The following is a 22,325-nucleotide window of genomic DNA, read 5'->3' on the forward strand; positions in this document are numbered from 1 at the left end:
ATTTGAAATAGCCTAATACAAATTAATCAAAATTTATAATAAAGATAAAATCAAGAATGAATACATATGACAAAAATTTATTCTTTTAAATGCTCCATTCATGTTAATATTTTGATTGTCTTTAAATTAAAAGCATTATCATGAATTAATTGTTTAGTTCGAAGTTTTATTTTATTACTTGTTTAACTAAAACATCTGAATATAAATTCTACCGAAATGTAGATATGTGAATTTTTTATTGTTTTGATAATGTAAAGTTATGATAACATGGGAACATGTGTTGTGAATTGTTTCTATGTGATGTTGAATAATGTGAATCGTGTCAAAATGTACATTGTGCCATGTGAATTACGTAATGGCCTTAACCTAGCCGATAATGATAGTTGATTGTGAGTGTGTGTGGTTTGAAACTGTAACCTTTTTTTAGATATTTCTTTAACATGATAAGCTTTTAAGTACATGAGTACTTTTTGTTCAAAAATCTCAAAATTTTGAAATTGTTTTTCTAAAGTTGTTTCTCCGGTAATTGTTCAAATGATTTGAAATAGTCTAATACAAATTAATCAAAATTTATAATAAAGATAAAATCAAGAATGAATACATATGACAAAACATTATTTTTTAAAATGTTCCATTCATGTTAATATTTTGATTGTCTTTAAATTAATAGCATTATCATGAATTAATTGTTCAGTTTGAAGTTTTATTTTACTACTTGTTTAACTAAAACATCTCAATATAAATCCTACGGAAATGTAGATATGTGAAGTTTTTATTGTTTTGATAATGTAAAGTTATGCTAACATGTGATAATGTGTTGTGAATTGTTTCTATGTGATGTTGAATAATGTGAATCGTGTCAAAATGTACATTGTACCATGTGAATTACGTAAGGCCTTAACCTAGCCGATAATGATAGTTGATTGTGAGTGTGTGTAGTTTGAAACTGTAACCTTCCTTTACTATTTACTTTTAGATATTTCTTTAACATGATAAGCTTTTAAGTACATGAGTACATTTTGTTCAAAAATCTCAAAATTTTGAAATTGTTTGTCTAAAGTTGTTTCTCCGCTGATTGTTCAAATGATTTGAAATAGTCTAATACAAATTAATCAAAATTTATAATAAAGATAAAATCAAGAATAAATACATTGACAAAAATTTATTCTTTTAAATGCTCACTTCATGTTAATATTTTGATTGTCTTTAAATTAATAGCATTATCATGAATTAATTGTTTAGTTCAAAATTTTATTTTACTACTTGTTTAACTAAAACATCTCAATATAAATCCTACCGAAATGTAGATATGTGAAATTTTTATTATTTTGATAATGTAAAGTTATGATAACATGTGAGCATGTGATAATGTGATGTGAATTGTTTCTATGTGATACTGAATAATGTGAATCGTGTCAAAATGTACATTGTGTCATGTGAATTATGTAATGACCTTAACCTAGCCGATAATGATAGTTGATTGTGAGTGTGTGTGGTTTGAAACTGTAACCTTCCTTTACTATTTACTTTTAGATATTCTTTAACATGATAAGGTTTTAAGTATATGAGTACTTTTTGTTCAAAAATCTCAAAATTTTGAAATTGTTTGTCTAAAGTTGTTTCTCCGTTGATTGTTCAAATGATTTGAAATAATCTAATACATATTAATCAAAATTTATAATAAAGATAAAATCAAGAATAAATACATATGACAAAAATTTATTCTTTTCAATGCTCCATTCATATAAATATTTTGTCGGTCTTTAAATTAATAGCATTATCATGAATTAATTATTTAGTTCGAAGTTTTATTTTACTACTTGTTTAACTAAAACATCTCGGTATAAATCCTACCGAAATGTAGATATGTGAAATTTTTATTGTTTTGATTATGTAAAATTATGATAAGATGTGATAATATGTTGTGAATTGTTTCTATGTGATGTTGAATAATGTGAATCGTGTCAAAATGTACATTGTGCCATGTGAATTACGTAATGGCCTTAACTTAGCCGATAATGATAGTTGATTGTGAGTGTGTGTGGTTTGAAAATATTTTTAAGTCGGAAGCTATCATACAACTCTGGTGTATTTTGATTGGGGATCGCAATGGGGGAGGGCATCAACTTTAACACCAACTTTAGCATCCGAGCCTATACTCGTTTGAGCATCAACTTTAGCATTCATATCATTGTTAATATGTAAATACTCGTAGTCATTATCTGTATTTCTAATAAAAATAAATATATCAATTATAATGCATTTCTAATAAAAATAAATAGATCAATTATAAAATATCATATCATTTTAAATTTTTAAGAATATTAAAAAGTTTTTTAAAAAGAATTTCATCAAATTATGAAATAAACAAATACATATATTAAATATGTAATAGTTTAGCATTGAAGTATTTTTTAAAAATTGATAGTCATAAATTTTTATAAAATAAAATATATAAATATACAATGTGTATTTTAATTAATACCTACACTTATATCCGTTTATTTTAATTAATAATTATTTGAACCCATGTCCGTATTTATTTTTATGAGTTTTTTACCCTACTCATAGATATTTTGGCAGGTATCCGGAGATGAGTCAAATTGTCTTCTTTAACTTTGGCATGTTATTTATAAGAATTATTACTTATATGAATTGAAGTCGAGTTGAGCAAAATATGTGAGAACTTTAATGTGTCTTCAAGACTTATTTGGATTAAATAAAAATATTAATAAGAACAAAACCAAATGATAAAATCAATATACAGCACATGAAACTAAAATCAAGACTCCAAATTCATATCTATGATTACAAACTTCAATTAAAACAAGATTATAGGGTGAATTTTCATGCAAAATAATTTGATAGAAAGACATTGATGCCTAAAGAAGAAAAATACATAACATTATTTTATCCATATCATTATCTGTTAAACGATATAAGAAATGGTTTACAATTTTCAATATAGTTTTATTACAAATAAATTCACAAATACCACATGACATAACTTGTGTACAAACCAGGATTTGTATGTGGCATAAGAAGAACAAGAACACGATGTAACAAAATATGAAACTCTTACCATATCTCACACTATATATCAAGAATTGGAGCAACAACATTACTACATAGACATAAACAACTTTCTATTTTGGCGTGATTATCAGAAAAAGCAACAACACTCTTCTAGCACGCAGCAGCAACAAAGCGCCGCCAAGCTGCAATGTAAATGAAAGAATCTTATTCTTCAATTAGAACCATGCAAACAAAGAGGAGAGAAAGCAGAACACTTAAACTAAGAACATTTCTTGTCATTTTTATATTTTAATGAAAAAGTTGATGTTTCAAGCTGAAATAAATCAATTCTATAGGTTATTTATTAGTTTAATGATGTGTCATAATAAAGGCTAATGGGTGAATTCTGCATATTATGAAAAGCATAGGCATAAAATCCAATTATCAATCTAAAGTGAAAATGTAACTGAGTTAGATTCAGGATTGATAAATTTAACTAAGGAATCAATTTTCAATGTCATGGTCTCATGACTGGAAATGTAGTGAGCTTGTAAACAAAGTGTATATGCAATTATATTTGACAGTTCACACAAGTAATTGCTAAGTTATAATCTTTGGAAAGTAGAAAACAGAAATTTAACAAATTTTGATGCATTTTTTTCAAAGGAAGAAAATATTTCGCTGCAAAAATAAGTTGGGAACATTCTCAACTGTAAAACAAACATGCTTCTAAGTATTTGTCCTTTTTAATGTTTTACCAAGAATCATATCCTCCATATTTCAGCACTTTAGAGTTTGTTTGGAGTTTGTACAATGAATTTCAAGGACCTTGTCTTGATAGACGGGGAATCAAATGGATTTGTGATAACTTTTTTCAATCCAAAGAATTCAAATTCAGGGGAAAACTTATCAAATATGTTTTTACGCAAAAGTTGAGATTAGGTTTTCAAAATCCCAATCTTGTTTTAGTATTCTCATGATGAGTAGGTTACAATATTGGCTTAAATCCTCCTTTAACTTCATCGTAAACTATGATATGGGTCCAATGATTGGTGATTGCTGAATTATATTCTATGGGTTATAGAGATATAAATTATAACATTGACTCGGTGGCTGGGTTGAGAAAGTTAAGGAGTAGAGTGATAAAGACAAAAGGGAATTCGACCCGCACCATTTGGTCATAACCCTAACACTATAATACAAATATTTCATTTGCCAAAAAAAATCTCTAATTTCTAGTGGTAAGTACTTGTGTTTCAATGATAATTGTTTAACAGATATGCCTCTGTAACTGCTTGATCAGAAGCGAAATTAGAACCCAAGATATGTAGGATTAGCATTTGGGTTTCTTTGAGTATGCTGGTTTTCTGCATTTGCTTTTACTTCCAAATACTTGACCTACACACCCTCACTAATTGTTACATAATAGCAGGCTATCATATGAACAGTTTTAATAAACGGTTCATAGAGGGATTACTAAGTATCATCAAATTATAAGCAGTTTCTTTTATACTTCGATTCTCTTAAAGTGTGTTTGGTAGGGGGATTTTGGAGGGGAGGGAAAGACTTGTTGGTTAGGCCAAAGTCTTTGGTGTATCCTTCTCCGCTCCCACTCACACTTTGCTGATCTATCACAGAGCCCGGTAACCGTGCTGAGTTTGAATCCTTTGGGGAAACACCTCAAAACAGTACATACATTTTTGTTCTAGTTCTTATAATCTCATTGGATTATGCATCTAACAATCTTTTTGATGTCGCCAGGGGATCTCTTAAACCTTTATATTGCAACTAGCAGTTGCAGACGGCGGTTTAAGTGTATGTTTGGTTTAGCTTTTGAAGAATCAAAAGCAATGTACCTCTAGAATTGATTTTGAGGTGTTTGATTCTTCTAAAGAATTGATTCTACATAAAGTTAGAATTTCTAGCTTTTGAATCAACTCAATATTTTTGAGTAAAGTTATCCAAACATTAATCCTTTTACATTTAATTCGGAATCAATTTACTCTAAATCAATTTTTTTTCACGGTTCTGACACTGAAATTTCCAGTGAAATCGATGTTGAGAAACAAAATCAAATTAGAACTAATACTAACGAAACCAAAGAGTGGAACCCTAAAATACAAAACTTGTTCGTTAAAGAAAAAACATACCAGCCTCTGAAGAAAGAACAACAACCGGGATCACCATGATGATGGCAATGATCAACATGCTGGTAGTTGTATTGAGGCGGAGGAGGAGGCGGCGGTGGATATCCGTTATCGAAATAGCCCTGGTAGGAATCGTACGGCGGACGATGATGAGGTGGAGGTGGTGGGGGAGGGTAGCCTCCAGGGTATCCCGGCGGAGGGTAGCCTTCGTGTGGTTGAGGTGGCGGTGGAGGGTAAGCAGATCCAAACCCTAACAGATTAAAAATTGAATTCAATTTTTGATGAAATTGTTAGAAATGAAAGAAGGAGTGACGTACCTGGCGGAGGGTAATTGCTCATTGGATTTGATTTGAGAGAATTCTTGTTTTCTCTGTTTCTTCTTGTGTGAGAGTGATGATGATGGTGTTGATAAAATGGTTAGTTTTATTTATTTCTTTATTTTATTGGATTGTTATTACGTTACATAAGATGAGAAAAGTAAATATGTGGAAGTTTATTACTAGTGGGACATGTTATTGTTGAGAAGAAGACAAGGAAAGAAAGAGAGAGTGAATGAGTGAGTTGGGTTTGTTTCTTAATTGTTAAGTATTACATTTTCACACTTCACAATTGTTAAGTATTGCCAAGTCTTTACTAACATCTATGTATGATGTGACAACTCCATATCCATATCTCTTCCATTTTCATAACCGTGTCAAAGACTTTGCTTTACAAATCTCATGCAATGCAATGGCCTCTTTCTTTCTCCTTCGATTAAAACAAGTTTAATAGAATATATAAAATTAATTATAAAAAAATAGTTAAAAGAAGAAAAAAGGAAAAATGTTAGAGAGATAAACATAAAATTGTGAAGGAAATAGTTGAAATGATAAAATTGTGAGAAACAATCTAAGTTCATGATGAACTTTATTTGCATTATTTTGATTTTGCATCATTTACTAGGTGGATTATTGTGATTTTTAAATGATTTTTATAATGTTGTATATTTTAGTGTAAAAAAAAATTATAAAGAATTTTTTTATAAAAGTTTCAAATGAAAATTTTATTTGAATAGTTATTGTTAAAATGTTATTTTAGGTATTTTATCCATTTATCGAAACTTTTTTTGGATATCAAAATTTCAAAAAATCACTTAATTTTGAAACTATTTCAAATAGTTTTTCTAAAAATCATTTTTGAGATACAACTTTTTTTTAAAATTGTGATTTTAACTATGTTTTGATCTTCAATAATGTATATTTATGTTATACAATGAACAATTCAATCTTTTAATTTATAAAAAATAAATTTAAAAAAACTTGTAATATTTTGAAAAATATTTTTGTAAAATCCATTTTCAAAAATACAAAAACAAAATCCATTTTTTTAAAGTTAAAACAAACCGACCCTAGGTGAGGTTTGAGATGGGTGAATTTTTCCATTAATGAAGTGTGAGGTGGTGTGTCTTAAACACGTGTCATACTTACACAATTTTTGGTCAACCGTTGACTTTTTAATTAAATAGTTGACTAAAGTCAACTAACTACCCAGAAGCCCTATTTTATTTTTCTTCATTCATAAACATCCCATTTTTGTGAATCCTTAAAGCCTTCAAGTGATGTTGGCCAAAAAATAACTCCTATCTTGGAATGCCATAATGTGTGGAACTTTCTCATGTCCAAAATGCCAATCAAGCCGCATCCTATCATGTACCTTAGCTTTGCAGCACCAAGGAAAAAACCATGTATATTAGAAAGATTAAACAAGGCCTTCATAAGCTTGAACATAATGCAATCACACAAATTAGCTCATACCATTTAAACATAGCATCACAACATGGTCAATCAATCAATCCTAACATAACTAAACAATTCCAATTGAAGCTAACTTTGTAAACCAAACTTCTAGCTGATTAGTATGACTACATGACTAAACAAATCAAAATAATGGTCCATAGCAGCTCATGCTAGAATTCCAGCATTCCTCTAAAAATCCAACAATCCATACTTTCCCACTAACCAAATTCCATATAAACATCTTAACTAGTATTGTAGCAGTTGTTTTTCAAACTAACATTCAACTCCTAATTAACTAACCATGAAAATTTAAAATACAACAAATTCCCTAATAACATGTAATTAACTCATTTTCATATTAATTCAAGTAAGGTCATTAGCTAACAAATCATCATGAGCATGACAATTCAATTAGGCATTCACATCTTATTTTGTTATCCCATAACAATTCAATCAAATATCAAAGCAGCTCAATGGGAAATTCAAGCAAATTCACATTTTTGTATTCATCAAATAGTCCTAATATCCTAAACTGAATTTTCCACTAACCTCATAGCAATTAACTAACTACTAACATTCATTTCATAACTAGTTTTTGATATTACTTTTAACAGCACAACAATTAGAACCAATAATAATTCAGACTTTAAATTAATTAATTAATGGTTTACACACTCGGTTCAGTTTGTTACATGCTCAACACAATAGCTCAAGTTCAAACTAGCATATGCTAACAAGCTTCATAACAATCCAATACACTATTGGCCAATTCAGTTCCATATTAACATCAATGCAAACAGAGTTATACAACCTATCAATTTCACAATAGTTTGGTTCCTAACTGCTATCAGTTCTTAAATACTCTAACTACAGTTAACCTCATCATAATATTTCCTAACACTAACAGTTCAGACAAATTTCATAAATAATTAACTAACAACTTCATAACTAATTCACCAATTGTGAAAGTAACAAATTCTAACATTCTTTTTAACAGTTCTTAACATCACACTGATTTAAAGTATCCCAAATGCAAACAAACTTTACTAACCTCATAACCTCAATTCACTTAACAAATTCACCTATTTAGATGCACTAACTGTCATAGAAGTTCAAAAACCACATCAAGCATACCATAACAATCTCAAGCATAATTCAAACTATTCTTCACCAACTAATCCTAACAAGTTTTAAACTAACAGCCAAACAATTCAACTCCTTACTAATTGCTTCCAGCCTGCATCTAACAACACCATTCTTAACTAAATATCCTAACACTAAACTAACGATTCAAACTAATTAACACAAACACTAACATCCCCTAACAATAACTAACAGGAAACATTTCTTCACTCAACTAACTTTAATTTTCAAATCTAACTTCAACTTAACAATTTCGCGGTTTCTAAATAATTCACTAAACTTCAAATTCAATATAATTCTCTCCATTATAACATCACTAATACTATTTTAACAAACTTTTAATAGAATCCTAACTTTGTTAAGCATTGCAACTTGAAGGTAGAGAAAAACAAGAAAGGGGGGTTTGAATTATTTTCACAGATAATAAAAAACTTTTAGCAACGCTACACACACAAAGATAATAACAAACAACACAGAAGTTTATCCTTGTTCACTTGAAAATTAAAGTTACTCCAGTCCACCCGGCCAAGGTGATTTCGCCTTTAATAAGGACTTAATCCAATAATCTAGAAAGATTACAACAATCACCTAAGAGTACAACGATCTCTTAGCCCTCTCAAGTCTACAGACTTCACTAGTCACTTGAGGAATTTACAACAACTATTTTAGAAATACAAGAATGTGTTTGGTGCTTCTAGATAAGCAATATTAACACAATTAAAACAATGATCAATGATCATACTTGGAGCAACAACTCGTGTGTGATGACTTACAACACGAATTTAGCATATGACTTAAATTGGATTTGCAGAATTCTTGTGTGATAGCTTCATATTTTGGTATGATGATAGCCGATATTTTTTATAGTGCTTGGAGATGATACCGTTGAATAGAGCATTAATGTTGATATCTTGCCAATTATGAGACTTAATGACATTAATTCCACTGTCCTTTTCATAGCATTTTTGGAGAGTATTCAATATTATCCATATAAAGATTCATACCATACTTGTAATACTTCTTTGTTAAGTTATTGATTATGATATGTTGGGCGTGATTCAGAGTGCATGAAATTCAGATTCTTTTCTCAGATCTTGTATGCTTCGAATAGTTGTCTGTTGTGTCTTCTTCAGAAGTTCTTTGACTGGTCTTCAACTAGAAAGTCTTATGATATAAGGATATTCAGAGTTTTATATTTAGGATCTTCATATGTCTTCAGATGTAGAGTTTCCAGAGTATTTGGAGTGATTCTTTTAGACATGCTTGTCTTCAGCGTCAAATAAGATATCTTTAACTATGAGTCCGTTGTTCTGAATTTTGTATGATGTAGAGTTTCCAGAGTATTTGGAGTGATTCTTTTAGACATGCTTGTCTTCAGCGTCAAATAAGATATCTTTAACTATGAGTCCGTTGTTCTGAATTTTGTATGATGTCAGATGTTGTTTCATCATATTCATTTTTTTATTAGAGTCCTCAACACTTAGAAAATTTTATTAGGGTACCAAAATGTTTCCCTATTTGTTATCATCAAAACTTAGAGATAAATTACAGAACCAAAATCTTATTCTAACATAACTAACTTTCTCTTTGAATTTATAAAATGAAAATGTGCCCTAACTTGTAACTACCACTGCCCGAAATTCTGCCAAAATTAGTTGCAAGTATCCTCTATAAGTCCTATCATTATCCTTCATTCATCACCAATCACATTCCACAAATAAAATTTCACTCTCAAATACTCTATCCCTGAAATCTCTCTCTATAACTACCTTCACCAATTCAACAATCACACTGAAATTCTCTCTGAACTCTCTATACCACACTCCTCACAGACACAGAGCAACAACAATAACTCAAGCATACGAACTAAAGTCAAGAAGAAGAAGTAGAAGAATTGGTTGCAAGGAAAGGTTACGATTTAGAATCTTGTTACCTGAATATTCCTTTGTATTTCTCTTCTTGACTTTCGTCTTCATCATCATTAAGCTTCAAATCTTCCAAGACAAATCTCAGTTTTGCAGGTCGGTGACACCTTCCACCTCTTCCTCTGTTTGCTTGATTTTTGATACCAACATGTAGCCTTCATTGAGGGGAATCAAAGCCCCAATGTGGAATGGATTGATTCCCTCATGTCTTCATTTAATTTTGATTCTAAGCTTTAGGGTTCTTGGTTAATTTGGCACGATTTTGAGAATTTTTGGAGGATCGATAGAAATTGAGACTAGAATCAGATAGATAAGGATGAGAGAAGTGGTTTACCGGTGGTGTTTGGTCAAGAAGGACAACTCCGCTCGGCAGAGCAAGGTTCCAGCGAGAAGCTCTTTGAGAGAGAGATGAAACCAAATGAAATAAGGAGGTGGGATGAATCTGATACTCCATTCTCCATTTGCATTTCAGTTTGGGCTCTAATAATGCATAAGCCCATGTTTTTAAGAATGTAATAAAAACATGGACTTATGCATTATTAGAGCCCAATAATGCAAGAGCCCAATAATGCAAGAGTCCATGTTTTTAAGAATGCAATAAAAATATGGGTTTATTCTTGAAAATATTACAAAGTTATGTATTGCAATTCAGTTTGGGCTCTAATAATGCATAAGCCCTTGTTACTACTTAGATATCCCTGGTCTGAATGCAATACATAACTTTGTAATATTTTCAAGAATACTGGATTTTTCCTTTTCGTTTTGTATTTAGGTCCTGCTATGGCCGGTACTATGACATTTTTATATTTTGTTCAGTTTTTACAGATTACCCTTATCTTTACAATTACTTTTCTGAAATAATTCTTTATAGAAGTTCTAAGTGTTTCAATTTTTTTATGAATGCATGACTTATTCCAAAGCTTTCTATTTTGAAAAATTAGTGGAAGGTTTCTATGGGATATGTGGATTAATTGTTAAACTTAGATTGATAGGTCCAAGACCTTGGATATGACAACCCGAGCACGACCACATATATCACCTTGCGACAGTTTACGATTTTGAAGAGTCTGGGGGACCCTGATGGACTTGCAATGCAGAAACTGGTGGATTGTATCTGGTGAAGTCGGATACAGAAATCGGAGATCCCTAGTGAGGCCTCGAACCATGGTCGTTGCAGAGCTCAACATGCTCTCTCTCTCTCTCTCTCTCTCTCTCTCTCTATATATATATATATATATATATATATATATATATATATATATATATATATATATATATATATATATATATATATATATATATATAAGTCGGAAAGCCCCTATGGGTCTCAGTGTGTTTTCGAATTAGCAACAACCAAATCTTGATAGTTTTAGATGATCGTAGGTCCTGAAAAATTTCGAGTATGTCTTGCTTTATTCTTGACATGACCCAATTAAGTTAGGTTTTAATGCCTGGGAATCTTGGGTGTGTTTAAAAATAGAGATCTCTCATCATAACATTGGTTTATAGTTGTTTTAGTCACCCCCTACGGGTGTAATTCATAATGTTTGGACGTCTTCCTGATCTTTTGATAATAATATTTAAGTTCGAATGATATTGTTTTTAGTTGTGGCCCTGTTAGTCCTTTTGGTTATGTATCCCTTAATACATTTTATCTTTTGGATAACAACTTATTTGTTCGCATGGAAATCAGATAAATCGGTCGGCTTTAAGCGAGTCAGCTTGTCTTTTAGCTAAAATTTATACCACGTAGGTTTGAAGCCCTATCAAGTCGGGCCTTAAGGTTTTGAGGGGTCTCGTTAACTCTTGAACACAGACCGGCTAATCCCGAGTAGATCATGTCAGACATTTGGCCAGTGATAAGTTAACCAAACCTCTTAAAGTTAGAGGTTTGTTAATTTACTTAGTCCGTCCGAAGCCAGTTGTGCCAGAGGCTTCAAGTTGCTTGGACTTCATTTAGGCCAGAGGTTTCCATTTACTTAGCCAGGCTGAAGCCGATTATACAAGAGGCTACAAGTTGTGTATACTTCATTTAGGCCAAAGGTTTCAATTTACTTAGCCCGACCGAAGCCGATTATGCCAAAGACTTCAAGTTGCTTGGACTTTATTTAGGCCAGAGATTTCAAATTACTTATCCCGTCCGAAGTTGATTATTCCCTAGGACCTATTTTACAGGCTTTACACATTATATTTTCTTTAAATATGGATGCCTTATTAAAAACCCTTGCTCATTCAAGGAAAAAGAGTACATTCCCATAATTTTTATTTATGATGTTTATTACATAGAATTGTTAGGATAAAACTCAAGACTAATTACATTCTAGGTCCCATATATTTCAATATCCTCTAAATCTTCCAACTTGTAAGCCTCATATATATCCTCTGATTGATACGAAAGGATCCTTCCCCATCTGAAACCAACCCATCTTTTTTCTTGAAGTCTGCCACCTTCTTCATCATCAGACCTCCTTTGTTATATCCCATATGCCTGACATTGGTATTGAACCTCCTACAATTCTTTATATGGTTTACAAGTTATCTAAGCATACCAAGTTGACGTCTTCATATAAAGCATGACGTTCCCAAGTCGGCATGTTGATCTCGACTGATATCATTATATCAACTTCATTGATCATTGCGAAGGATTCTCCCGAGTATTCGAATAAGGCGTAGTGTGGTAGGGCTACCAAATTCATATATGTCTTCGGTCCATATCTTTTTGATCTTATCTTGCCCCCTTCTTTTTCCTGACAACATGGTTTTGTTTGTTGTCTCGGGTGCTTCCCATCTAGTGAAGTGATTGATAGCCCTTATTAAAAACTTCATTTATCCGACTGCAACGAGTAGTGATCTCGAAATATTAAATGCATGCTTACAAAACCTTCATGGTGTTCTTAATCGATCATGTATGAGAGGGTGATGACCTATATTTAAATTGACTTTAATCCTTCCATCTTCGTCCTTCGATATCCGACTAGCACCAATTCGAGTTGTGTGAGGTGATTGGACGCCATTATGTATCCTTCTTATTTTTTCCCTGTTTGTTAGCCGGTTTTTTGGTAATTCCTCTCTCAGGTCGATATCAACTAAGTTCACCTTTAGCTGATCATTTTTTATTGCTTCCTTAGTGTGACTTCTCTTTTTAAGTCTTAGACTATCTTTATAAGATTTATTTGCTATTCCTTGATCACCCTTAACTATTCATACTCGTCCGTACTCTAGAGGATACTTTAGTGTGAGGTATATAATGGACAACACCTACTCCAAAGTATTAAACAAAGTCTTGCCAATAATAATGTTATATGGAGACACAACATTGACAATTATATACCTTACTTGGATACTTTTTGTATGGTCTCTACTGCCAAAAGTTGTCATTATGGGTAAATGCCATAGTACTTGTACATGTTCTCTGGAGAATCCCGCCAAAGTACCTTTAAATGGTAGCAGCTCAATGGTATAAAAATTCATCCCCCTAAATGCATCCCAATATAGAATGTTTTTTTGAACTTCCTGGGTCTACTAAGACTCGCTTTACACTTCAATCACAAATTTGAACTTTAATCACCATTGGGTCGTTTTCGTGAGCTAGCACTCCTTCCGAGTCTCTTCTGGAGAAACTAATTATGATCGGGTCCTCCTTCCCCTCTTAAGGAGACTTATGTTCAGTGCGCATCATTGATCGGTCATATCTTTTTCTAGCCGAACTGGTTTCTCCTCTTCCTGCGAATCCCCCTATTATGGTTTTTAGTGTATGATAGGTTATCCTGGATTCACGAACTTCTTATGTATTATTTCCTTTCTTTTGTGTAGGGTTTTCTGAATTTGGACCCTCTCGGGAAGGACTTCTCTTTCCAAGCTGACCTCTCACATCTCTAACATACGATAATAGCCGACCTCTCTGAATCAAGATCTCGATTTCTTTCTTCAATTGATGACAATTTTTTGTGTGGTGTCCTCGAAGTCTATGGTATGCACATCATTCACTCTCGTCTTTTCCCATCACAATATGCACCCCCTTTGGACGTCCTGGTATAAGGATCAACTTGAGGTGATAAACTTCTCTTAGGATATTTTCACGTCTAGCCTTTAGTGGCGTGTACTCCTGCTCTTTTTCAAACGGTCGCCGGGATGGTCTCGTTATTGATCGATCTCTGGGTCTAGGCTTAAAGTATTCCTTCTTCTGCCCAGCTCCTTCTTCCTTGGCCCACACTTTTTCTTTTGCATCTCGGAATATTTTTCCATGTTACTTTCCTCTCCTTTGATGTAGCATTCTGCTCGGGTGACAACCTCATCCATGTTGGATGTCGGCTTTTATGCTAAACATTCATTGAACTGCCCGACTTTGAGGCCATACTGAAATGATCCGACAAACATTTCTTGATTCGGATGAGATACCTTAATTATTTCTTCATTGAATCTTTCCATATATTCCCTAAGAGATTATGCGTTCCCTTTTTGGACGTTAAATAAACTGGTAGTCGACATTTTCCTATGCTTACTTGCCGAAAAATGTCATACCATACTTTTGGTTAAGTCTTGGTAGCTGATGATCGAGAACCTGGGTAGACTCATATACCACCGCAAAGCACCATATTTAAAGGTATCGACCATGAGTTTACACTTGAGTGAATCGGAAGCCCCTACTATTTCCATTTGGTTATTTATTGCAATAATATGCCCTTGTGGATCAACTTTACCATTGAAAGATACTAACGATGATGGCTTGAATTTCTGCAGGACTTGATCATCCCAAATAGATTTAGATAAAGGCTGAGAATCTAGAGGCTCCTCCTTTGTATCCTCTTCATGTATACTTTATGTTTGAAAAACTTGGACACTGCCTTGTAAGGTTTCATTTTGCTAACGAAGTGCTTCTACCACCGCAAGCAATTGAGCCATATCTAGTGGGGCATGTGGATTGCTTAGGCTGGGAGATGATCCTAACATCGTCGAGCTGAAGTATTAATGCTTTTGATGATAGTTTTGTATGGCCTGGGAAAGTTTTATCAAGGCTTCACGGTGGCCGCCAAATGTTCTTGCTAAAAAACATTAAAAGGTTGACTTCCTTATTTTCAGTCAAGGAGAGCCTAAAATGATTGGTTAAAGTGTCTATTATGTATTTCTTATCTCGTTTATACCCCTCTTTTACTATCCAAACATTATCCTATTTATAGGTTTATGCCTTCTTCTCTCCCCCTCACTTGACTCTCTATATTCTTCATAAATACCCCTGTCAATAATGTCCTTCGTCCTGATAATTGACATGTAACGTCCGCCTCTTCACTAATTATAACTTCCCTGTTATAATGTATCATCCTGTAACTGCTTCTTATGAACCTTCAAATGACATCATAACCTTTTCATCGGATCCAAATTGCATTAACTGGCTCCATCTTGCTTATTTGGATACCCTAACCGGATTCCAGCTAGTAGGTATAACATGACTATCTACCTGCTAATCTCGTTGTACTCGACTGTCATACCAACTCGACCTAAAGAAATTTTGATATGTACATAAATGATCCTCTGATCTTATATCTCGGAAGGTCAAACTAATTTTTCGGGATGTACAATTAGTATTCATGTTAATTCTTTATGCTCTTAATCTTCAATTAAAATCCTCGAGCTTAAAATGAATGTAACATGATCTTTTCCCCTTGATCACTTAATTACAGTTGATTGGACCTTGTCTTAGACTTGTCCTGAAAAACTTGTCTGATTACCTTATCCAATCAAATGATCATAATTCCCTTGATCACTTGATGGGATTAGACATTTGTACCTACACTGCACTAGGTCACTCAAGTCATACTCAAGTTAAGACTCTATATGCAAGACTTTAAAGACTCTAGACATCAAAACTGGATCACTGTTGAGCATCCTTCAAGCACAACAAAAGATTATTCTTTCAATACTTGTCAGTTATGATGCAAATTGCATGCCATGAGCCTTAAGTAATGGTTAAGGAGTGAGATGGAGTATTCATATCCTCGTTCTGAATATCTTTGCATACGGGGCATAGGCCCCAGTTATTCAAAGTACCATGTCACGCTTGCCTTATTAGTCTCATGCTTTGGCAAGTCCCCTCGTGCTTGTTTACCTTGTTTGTCCCATGCTTGGAAAACCCTTTCTTTTCATGTTTGCCTTGCTAGTCTCATGCCTAAGAAAACACTTTTCTTTCATGTTTGCCTTGTTAGTCTCATGCTTAGGCAAACCTTTTCCTTTCATGTTTGCCTTGTTAGCCTTATGCGTAGGTGTTGGTTGGGATTTTGACACACATAAATGTTAGGAATTGGTTATAGGATTCAAAGAAATATTCTGAAGAAGAATATGTTGATTTCGACAACGGATTAATGCGAATATTTCGACGAGGAAGTTGTGGTTTAGGACTTAGAAATATTTTGGCCTAGACTGGAGTTCGACGAAGCTTACCTGGAGTAGCGCTCGATGCAGTATAATTGAAATTTGAGGCTGATAATTGTTTTTTGGCCTTATCTATTTCTTAAAAATGTGTGGAGAGCTTTGAGCAATGAAATGCATGCAGATCGAAGATGTGGCATCTTCTGGAAAAAAGACTGTTGAATAACGGCTATTTTTTATTTAATATAAATAGGACACTCATCCATTAGGAGAGGGGTGTTCAACCTTGTACAAAAACTCTAAATTTACTCAAAGTACCTGTGCGTGACAAACGAGTGTTCCTGAGTGAAAAAGTACGCGTGAATACCAAAATTTATACTTTTAACCAAGTTATTTAAGATTATGTCATTTACATTTGCTACAATTTACTTTGAAGCCAATTTCAATATTTAAGATTTCGTCATTTATTTTGAAGTCATTTACTTTGGAAGCCTTTACTTCTGCATTTTGTTAAAAAATTGCAACATTCCCTTTAATAACTTTGAAGAACATTGTCTAAATATTCATAATTAACAAACTCAGAAACTAAATAACAACACATGTCCTAGGATCCATCTAGTCGATCTTGCGAGTAACCAAAAGATTTAGAATTTGGAAGACTAGTGTTTGTTTACCAATTTCAACGGTAAAAAAATCTGCACGCCTAGTGGGACTCGTGTTGTTCGATAGAACTTGTGAAAAATATTTAGAAGTTTTTCATTTCTGATTTCCTTTAACTTTGTTGCATGAGATTAAGGAGTGATAAAATAACCACTGATAACTGTAAGACCCCAATTTTGACCATAAGATCCCTCATGCCATCTCATCAATTGCATTGTAAGACCTCAATTTTGACCCTAAGACCCCAATTTCCTTTAGCTTTGTTTTTCTTTGCCTACCAACTAAAATACCAAAAATATGTCTATGTGTAGCTTTGTTTCTTTTATAGATAGCGTGTGCATCCGTTTGCGCCTTATCAAGCTCACATCTAGGGTTTGAGACCCTCAGTGCAAGAGATAAATCAAAACAATAGTCCATATTGATTCAAATCATCATATATGGATCCCCATGTTCTTCCTTTTTTATTCTGATCAAGAATTCATCAAGAGTTTGAAGCTTGTTTGCCTTGGAAGCCCTAATTCATCTGGGTATCTTGTGTAACTTCCTCATCAAGTTTCTTCAACAATTGGTCAAAGATATTATGAGATACTTAATTGAACTTAATTTGAAGCATATATGATTCTCCATGAGCCTCAAAGAGCAAAAGAACTTCAAGTTTGCAAGTTGGTTCAAGGAGATTGACCAGAAAAGTCAATTGGTCAAATCTAGGGTTCCCTAGACCCTATATCATGCAATTTGTGTCATATTGTCGCAACCTAAAAAAAGTAGAATGCGAAAAAACAACCGGCGAAAAAAAGAAAGACAGAAGAGTCGCCACCGTGCGTTATTTAGCCCAAAGGAGGGAAAGGGAACGCTCAAAGAAAACCTGAAGATAGGAAAGGAAAAGACAAGGTCTCGCAACCAAATCTTGGGTTCGGGAGTCGATTATGCGAAGGGAAGGTATTAGCACCCCTACGCATCCGTAGTACTCTACGGGATCCACTCTTGTTGTTCTTGTCTAAAGGGTGTGTGTATATCTAATGTACTATTTACTAAGAGAAAAGGTCAAAAGAGAATGACTCGCACGGATGTCGCATCCACTGCATACGTATCTCATCTGAATATGAGAATCAGAGTCTTCGTAGCTCGGCTACCTATGGGTTAAAGAGAAGTGTGCTCGCTAAGACATCGCGTCTTATGCCTACGTATCTCATCTGGAATGAGAATCAGAGCAAAACGTAGTTCAGCTAACTACGGGAATAAGGGTCTCGATTGCAACTAGGGCAAGAGAAAAGAAAGGTCTCGATCGCAACGAGGGCGAGAGAAAAGAATCGCAACGAGGGCGAAAGCAAACAAGGATTAGTGGTTAGTTGTCAGTCAAAAACTCGGCAAGACATCGCATCTCGTGCCTATGTATCTCATCTGGAATGAGAATCAGAGTTGTCGTAGTTCGACTAACTAGGGGTTAAGGGTTGCCATCTGAACATGGACTTACAAAGGAGGACACCAGTTGTGTCAAAGGAGAGTGGGCAATGTGTTCACGTCCTAGCAGCAGGTGTCGCAGCTCGCTGAATCGAGTCTTAGGCAGTTACCACTTTGCAATAGGACGGATTGACATGCCATAGGATCGGAGACGCACAGAAGGTCTAAAAGAAAGGGGAAGCTCTGCCCTAGAGTTGTCATGCAATGTGGACCTATGTGTTAGGATTTACAAATGGGAATATCTACCTAATGTTAGCATGCAAAGAATAAGGGAGTTCTACCTATGTTATCATACAAAGAATAAGGGAATCCTACCTATGTTATCATACAAAGGGTTCTACCTAATGGGTGCTACCTAAACGGAACAAGAATCGACGGATGGAGCAAAGAGAGGAGTCACGGATAAGGGTAGATGGCGATGCCTGAAGCAATCGACTTACAGGTAGATGGCGATGCATGAAGCAATCGACTTACAAGAGAAATGCAGATGCATGAAGCAATCAACTTACAAAATGATGGATGAATGCGTGCCGGTTCTGTTAAGTTTTGAAAATGATTACTCGACGTTGGATCGAGCTTTTGATCTTGTTTTGAAATGGTTATCGGATGTTCATTTTAATTCTTGTATTAACAGATGAATAAAGAATGAAAGAATAAACATTATACACTTCATGGGAGAGGGGTACATTTGTTATGAATGGGGGTGGTTCATGGCAATCACACAATAAAAATATATGCCTCATACATCATACAAGTAGGCCACAGTTAATCAAACATATAAGATAAGCAAACATGTATATAATCAAATCAAATGAATCAAAGAATGAAATGAAGGAGAATTAGACAAAGCATGAGAAGTATAAACATGTTAATCAATCAAACAATAGAAGCATGGATGAAAGAAACAAGTATAAAAAATATCAGATGAATCAGACAGATGAAACTATGCACACAAAGGATCACTGAATAATTTAATCGGGAAATGATGCAAGGATCAAATAAAATCAAGATAAAAGGCCTCTAATACATGGAATATAAGATGAACAAGGGAGGATCAAAAGATCTCTTCAATTGCCTTAAGCAATCCCTTAAGTCAAACATCAATCACGGAAAAGTCAACTGAAAAGTCAAGTCAACTTAAAAAATATGGAATAAATAGTAAATTAATCAAGAAAATTATGAAAAATTAAACTAACTAAGGTGGGGTCAGGACATCATCATCCCCTAAAAAGGTTTTAAAAATAATTAAAATTAGTGTATAAATTAATTGAAATGAAACAGAAGTCAAAGGAAAAGTCAACCAAGCAAACTAGGTCAAAAATAAATCCAAAATAAATTGAAAATGGGAAATAAAATTCCAAGAAAAGGTCAGGTTGACCATGAGACATTGGTCAACCCTCATCCCAAAAATCAAAACCTAAAAAGTCAAGAAAATAAAATTAATAAAAATGTGTGTGTTAAAATGAACCACTTGAATAAATAATTAAAATAAAATATTAAAAATAAATAAATATGAAAATAAAAATAAAATAAAATTAAATAAAACATTAAGAAATGTGAAAAGTATTTTTTGGTATTTTTATGAATAAATAAAATATTTTTATTATTTAAAAACAAAACAGAAAAATAAAATGAATTAAAAAAAAGGAAATGAAAATGAATGTGTTAAAGGATCATGGGCCATGAAGTGGGGTGTGGACAGCAATGACGTGCCAGGCCCGGTCCAAAGGATAATTGCCAGGCGTGACACCAAAATAAAATGTACATTTAAAATAAACATGTCACTTGCATCGACCGGTCAAGCCATTACTTAAGTCACTAAATGCCAAAATAACAGCGGATGGTTATGATTGAAAGCAATGCGCATGATCCAATGGTCACGAGGACGACACAACATCTTCTTCATGCAAACTAAACCCTAGGCCCATGCAGTGAAGGAAAACGCGAAAAACGCAGCAAGCCTTTCCCATCTTCCAACCAAGATTGCTCATGCTATGGTTCACCAAATGGGATGATATAAAAAGCAAAGTTCAAGTGAAAAATGAGTAGAACACCATGGTGTCTTATTTCATTAAAAATAGTGACTTGAACATGAAGAAAAATGGACAGCAAGGTGGCCTCATGATCACGAATATGGGTGGAAAATAACAGCATGAACTCAAGCTCAAAAACAATGCCTCATGGTGAGGGCTTCATAGACAAGCATGGCATATTGTTGGCAACATAAAGCAAGCATGGAATGACATGAAAAAAAACAGTGATAATCATAACATAATGGTGAGCATAAGAAGTTATTCATGTCCATGGAAGAAAGAGTGAAAGCTTACCTAGTGGAAAACAGTCCACTGCCTCTGGATAGTGGAGGAATGGAAGAAGAAAGGGGCTGCTCTTGGTGCTTGTGCAATGGAAGAAGAATGGAAAAAACAACTCTTGACCTTGCCTTTGCTTGCTTGCTCTGAAGTTTTGCAGCCACCACTTTCAGATTAGGGTTTCAAAGCTTTAAATATGTAGGGTTTATCATTCTTAATGGGCTGAAATGCTTGGTTTTGGTTATGTGCAAAAATGTGCAAAAAGTGAGATGGTGAAAGTAAGTTCTAATTTTGGAAAAACTTAAGTTAGTGGACAACAAAAGTACATGGCCAAATGAGGTAAAGAATGAGCTGGTCGATTTTGTGGTCTGACTTGGTTGTCTTGTGCAGCCTAAAAACAATCCAAATGGGTGACTTTGAGACTTTGTATCTTGATGAGTATGTGACCAAATGGCAAGGCAATGTAAACAGTAGGAAGAGTGCATGGATCTTAACATCTTTCATGTTGAACACAAGTTGAAATGATGAGTGAAAAGAGGTGAAAAATGGCCATAAAGTTCAGGTTTCATCATGCCAACAGGTTGGGCCAGTTTGGCCTAAATGCTGCCTAAAAATTCAGTTCATGATGCCAACTTTAGATGAGTGCATCTCTTAAACCAATGATCCAAATGGGATGATTCCAAAAGGATGTGAAAGAGGACATGGCAAGGTACAATTGTCATGAAGAAAGTATTTTCAAAAGATGCCTTGAAATTCAAGAAACATGGCCACGAAGTCTTGACAAATTTTGCAGATTTTGGACTTAGAAAATTTTCTAAGTGTCCTAAAATAATGTCTCACTTTGACCAAGCATAACTTTCTCAATTTTAATCCAAATGGAGCAAACTTTATATCTATATAAAGCTTGGAACAAGAGGAACAACTTTCCATTTGGAGAAAGTTTCAAATGGAGCTTGAATCTTGATGTAAAATGGGCTTAAAGTGGGTGCAACAATCATGAAAACTTGCCCTAAATGGAAAGTCAACTATTTCCAAATTTAGTAACTTTTCCAACTCTTGATTAAATGATGAATCCATGATCCAAACTTGATCAAACTTCACATGTAGGCTCCCTTAGGCATGAATTTTGAGATTCCACTTTCAAAATGTCAGGAGTTGACTTTTCTGGCCCCACAGTTGACTTTTCCCAAACTGTCTGATTCCCGATTCCATTGATCAATTGAAGCACCTCTGGCTCAAATAAAGAGCTGATTTTTTGTATGTAGACCCTTGTGGACATATGGAGGGCCATGGAAAAGAGTTTCACCCAAGGAATCAGAAATAAACTGATTTTATACCAAACCCTAGTTTAGGGCAAAAATAATCAAGAACTGATTGCACTAATTGCCAATGGATCTTTCTGAGATAAATGTGAGTCTTCCTAGACCAAGATTCCTCTCCAATCATGACATGAATGATCCCCTCTACTTCCAACCAAACATTGCTTGTTGCAAATAGCCATGAAACCCTAGTTTCCTGATTAAATCC

The 22,325-nt window shown here is 33.9% G+C and overlaps 1 protein-coding gene and 1 long non-coding RNA gene across 2 annotated transcripts; both read right to left on the reverse strand.

Moving 5' to 3' along the window:
- Positions 1 to 2,896: 2,896 nt before the first annotated feature.
- On the reverse strand, positions 2,897 to 5,771 carry LOC127126441 (protein CYSTEINE-RICH TRANSMEMBRANE MODULE 11). The gene is made up of 3 exons (XM_051055374.1): positions 5,480 to 5,771; positions 5,166 to 5,412; positions 2,897 to 3,218 (listed from the first exon to the last, which is right to left on the reverse strand). The coding sequence occupies exons 1-3, from the start codon at positions 5,499 to 5,501 to the stop codon at positions 3,164 to 3,166; spliced, it is 324 nt and encodes a 107-aa protein (XP_050911331.1). The 5' UTR covers positions 5,502 to 5,771; the 3' UTR covers positions 2,897 to 3,163.
- Positions 5,772 to 8,541: 2,770 nt separating this feature from the next.
- LOC127126452 (uncharacterized) lies at positions 8,542 to 10,495 on the reverse strand. Its single transcript, XR_007804988.1, has 2 exons — positions 10,014 to 10,495; positions 8,542 to 9,495 (listed from the first exon to the last, which is right to left on the reverse strand). It is a non-coding gene; the product is annotated as an uncharacterized LOC127126452 (long non-coding RNA).
- Between the last annotated feature and the right edge of the window lie 11,830 nt (positions 10,496 to 22,325).

The sequence above is a fragment of the Lathyrus oleraceus genome, chromosome 1 (genome assembly GCF_024323335.1).
Source record: "Lathyrus oleraceus cultivar Zhongwan6 chromosome 1, CAAS_Psat_ZW6_1.0, whole genome shotgun sequence".
NCBI classification, from domain to species: Eukaryota; Viridiplantae; Streptophyta; class Magnoliopsida; order Fabales; family Fabaceae; genus Lathyrus; species Lathyrus oleraceus.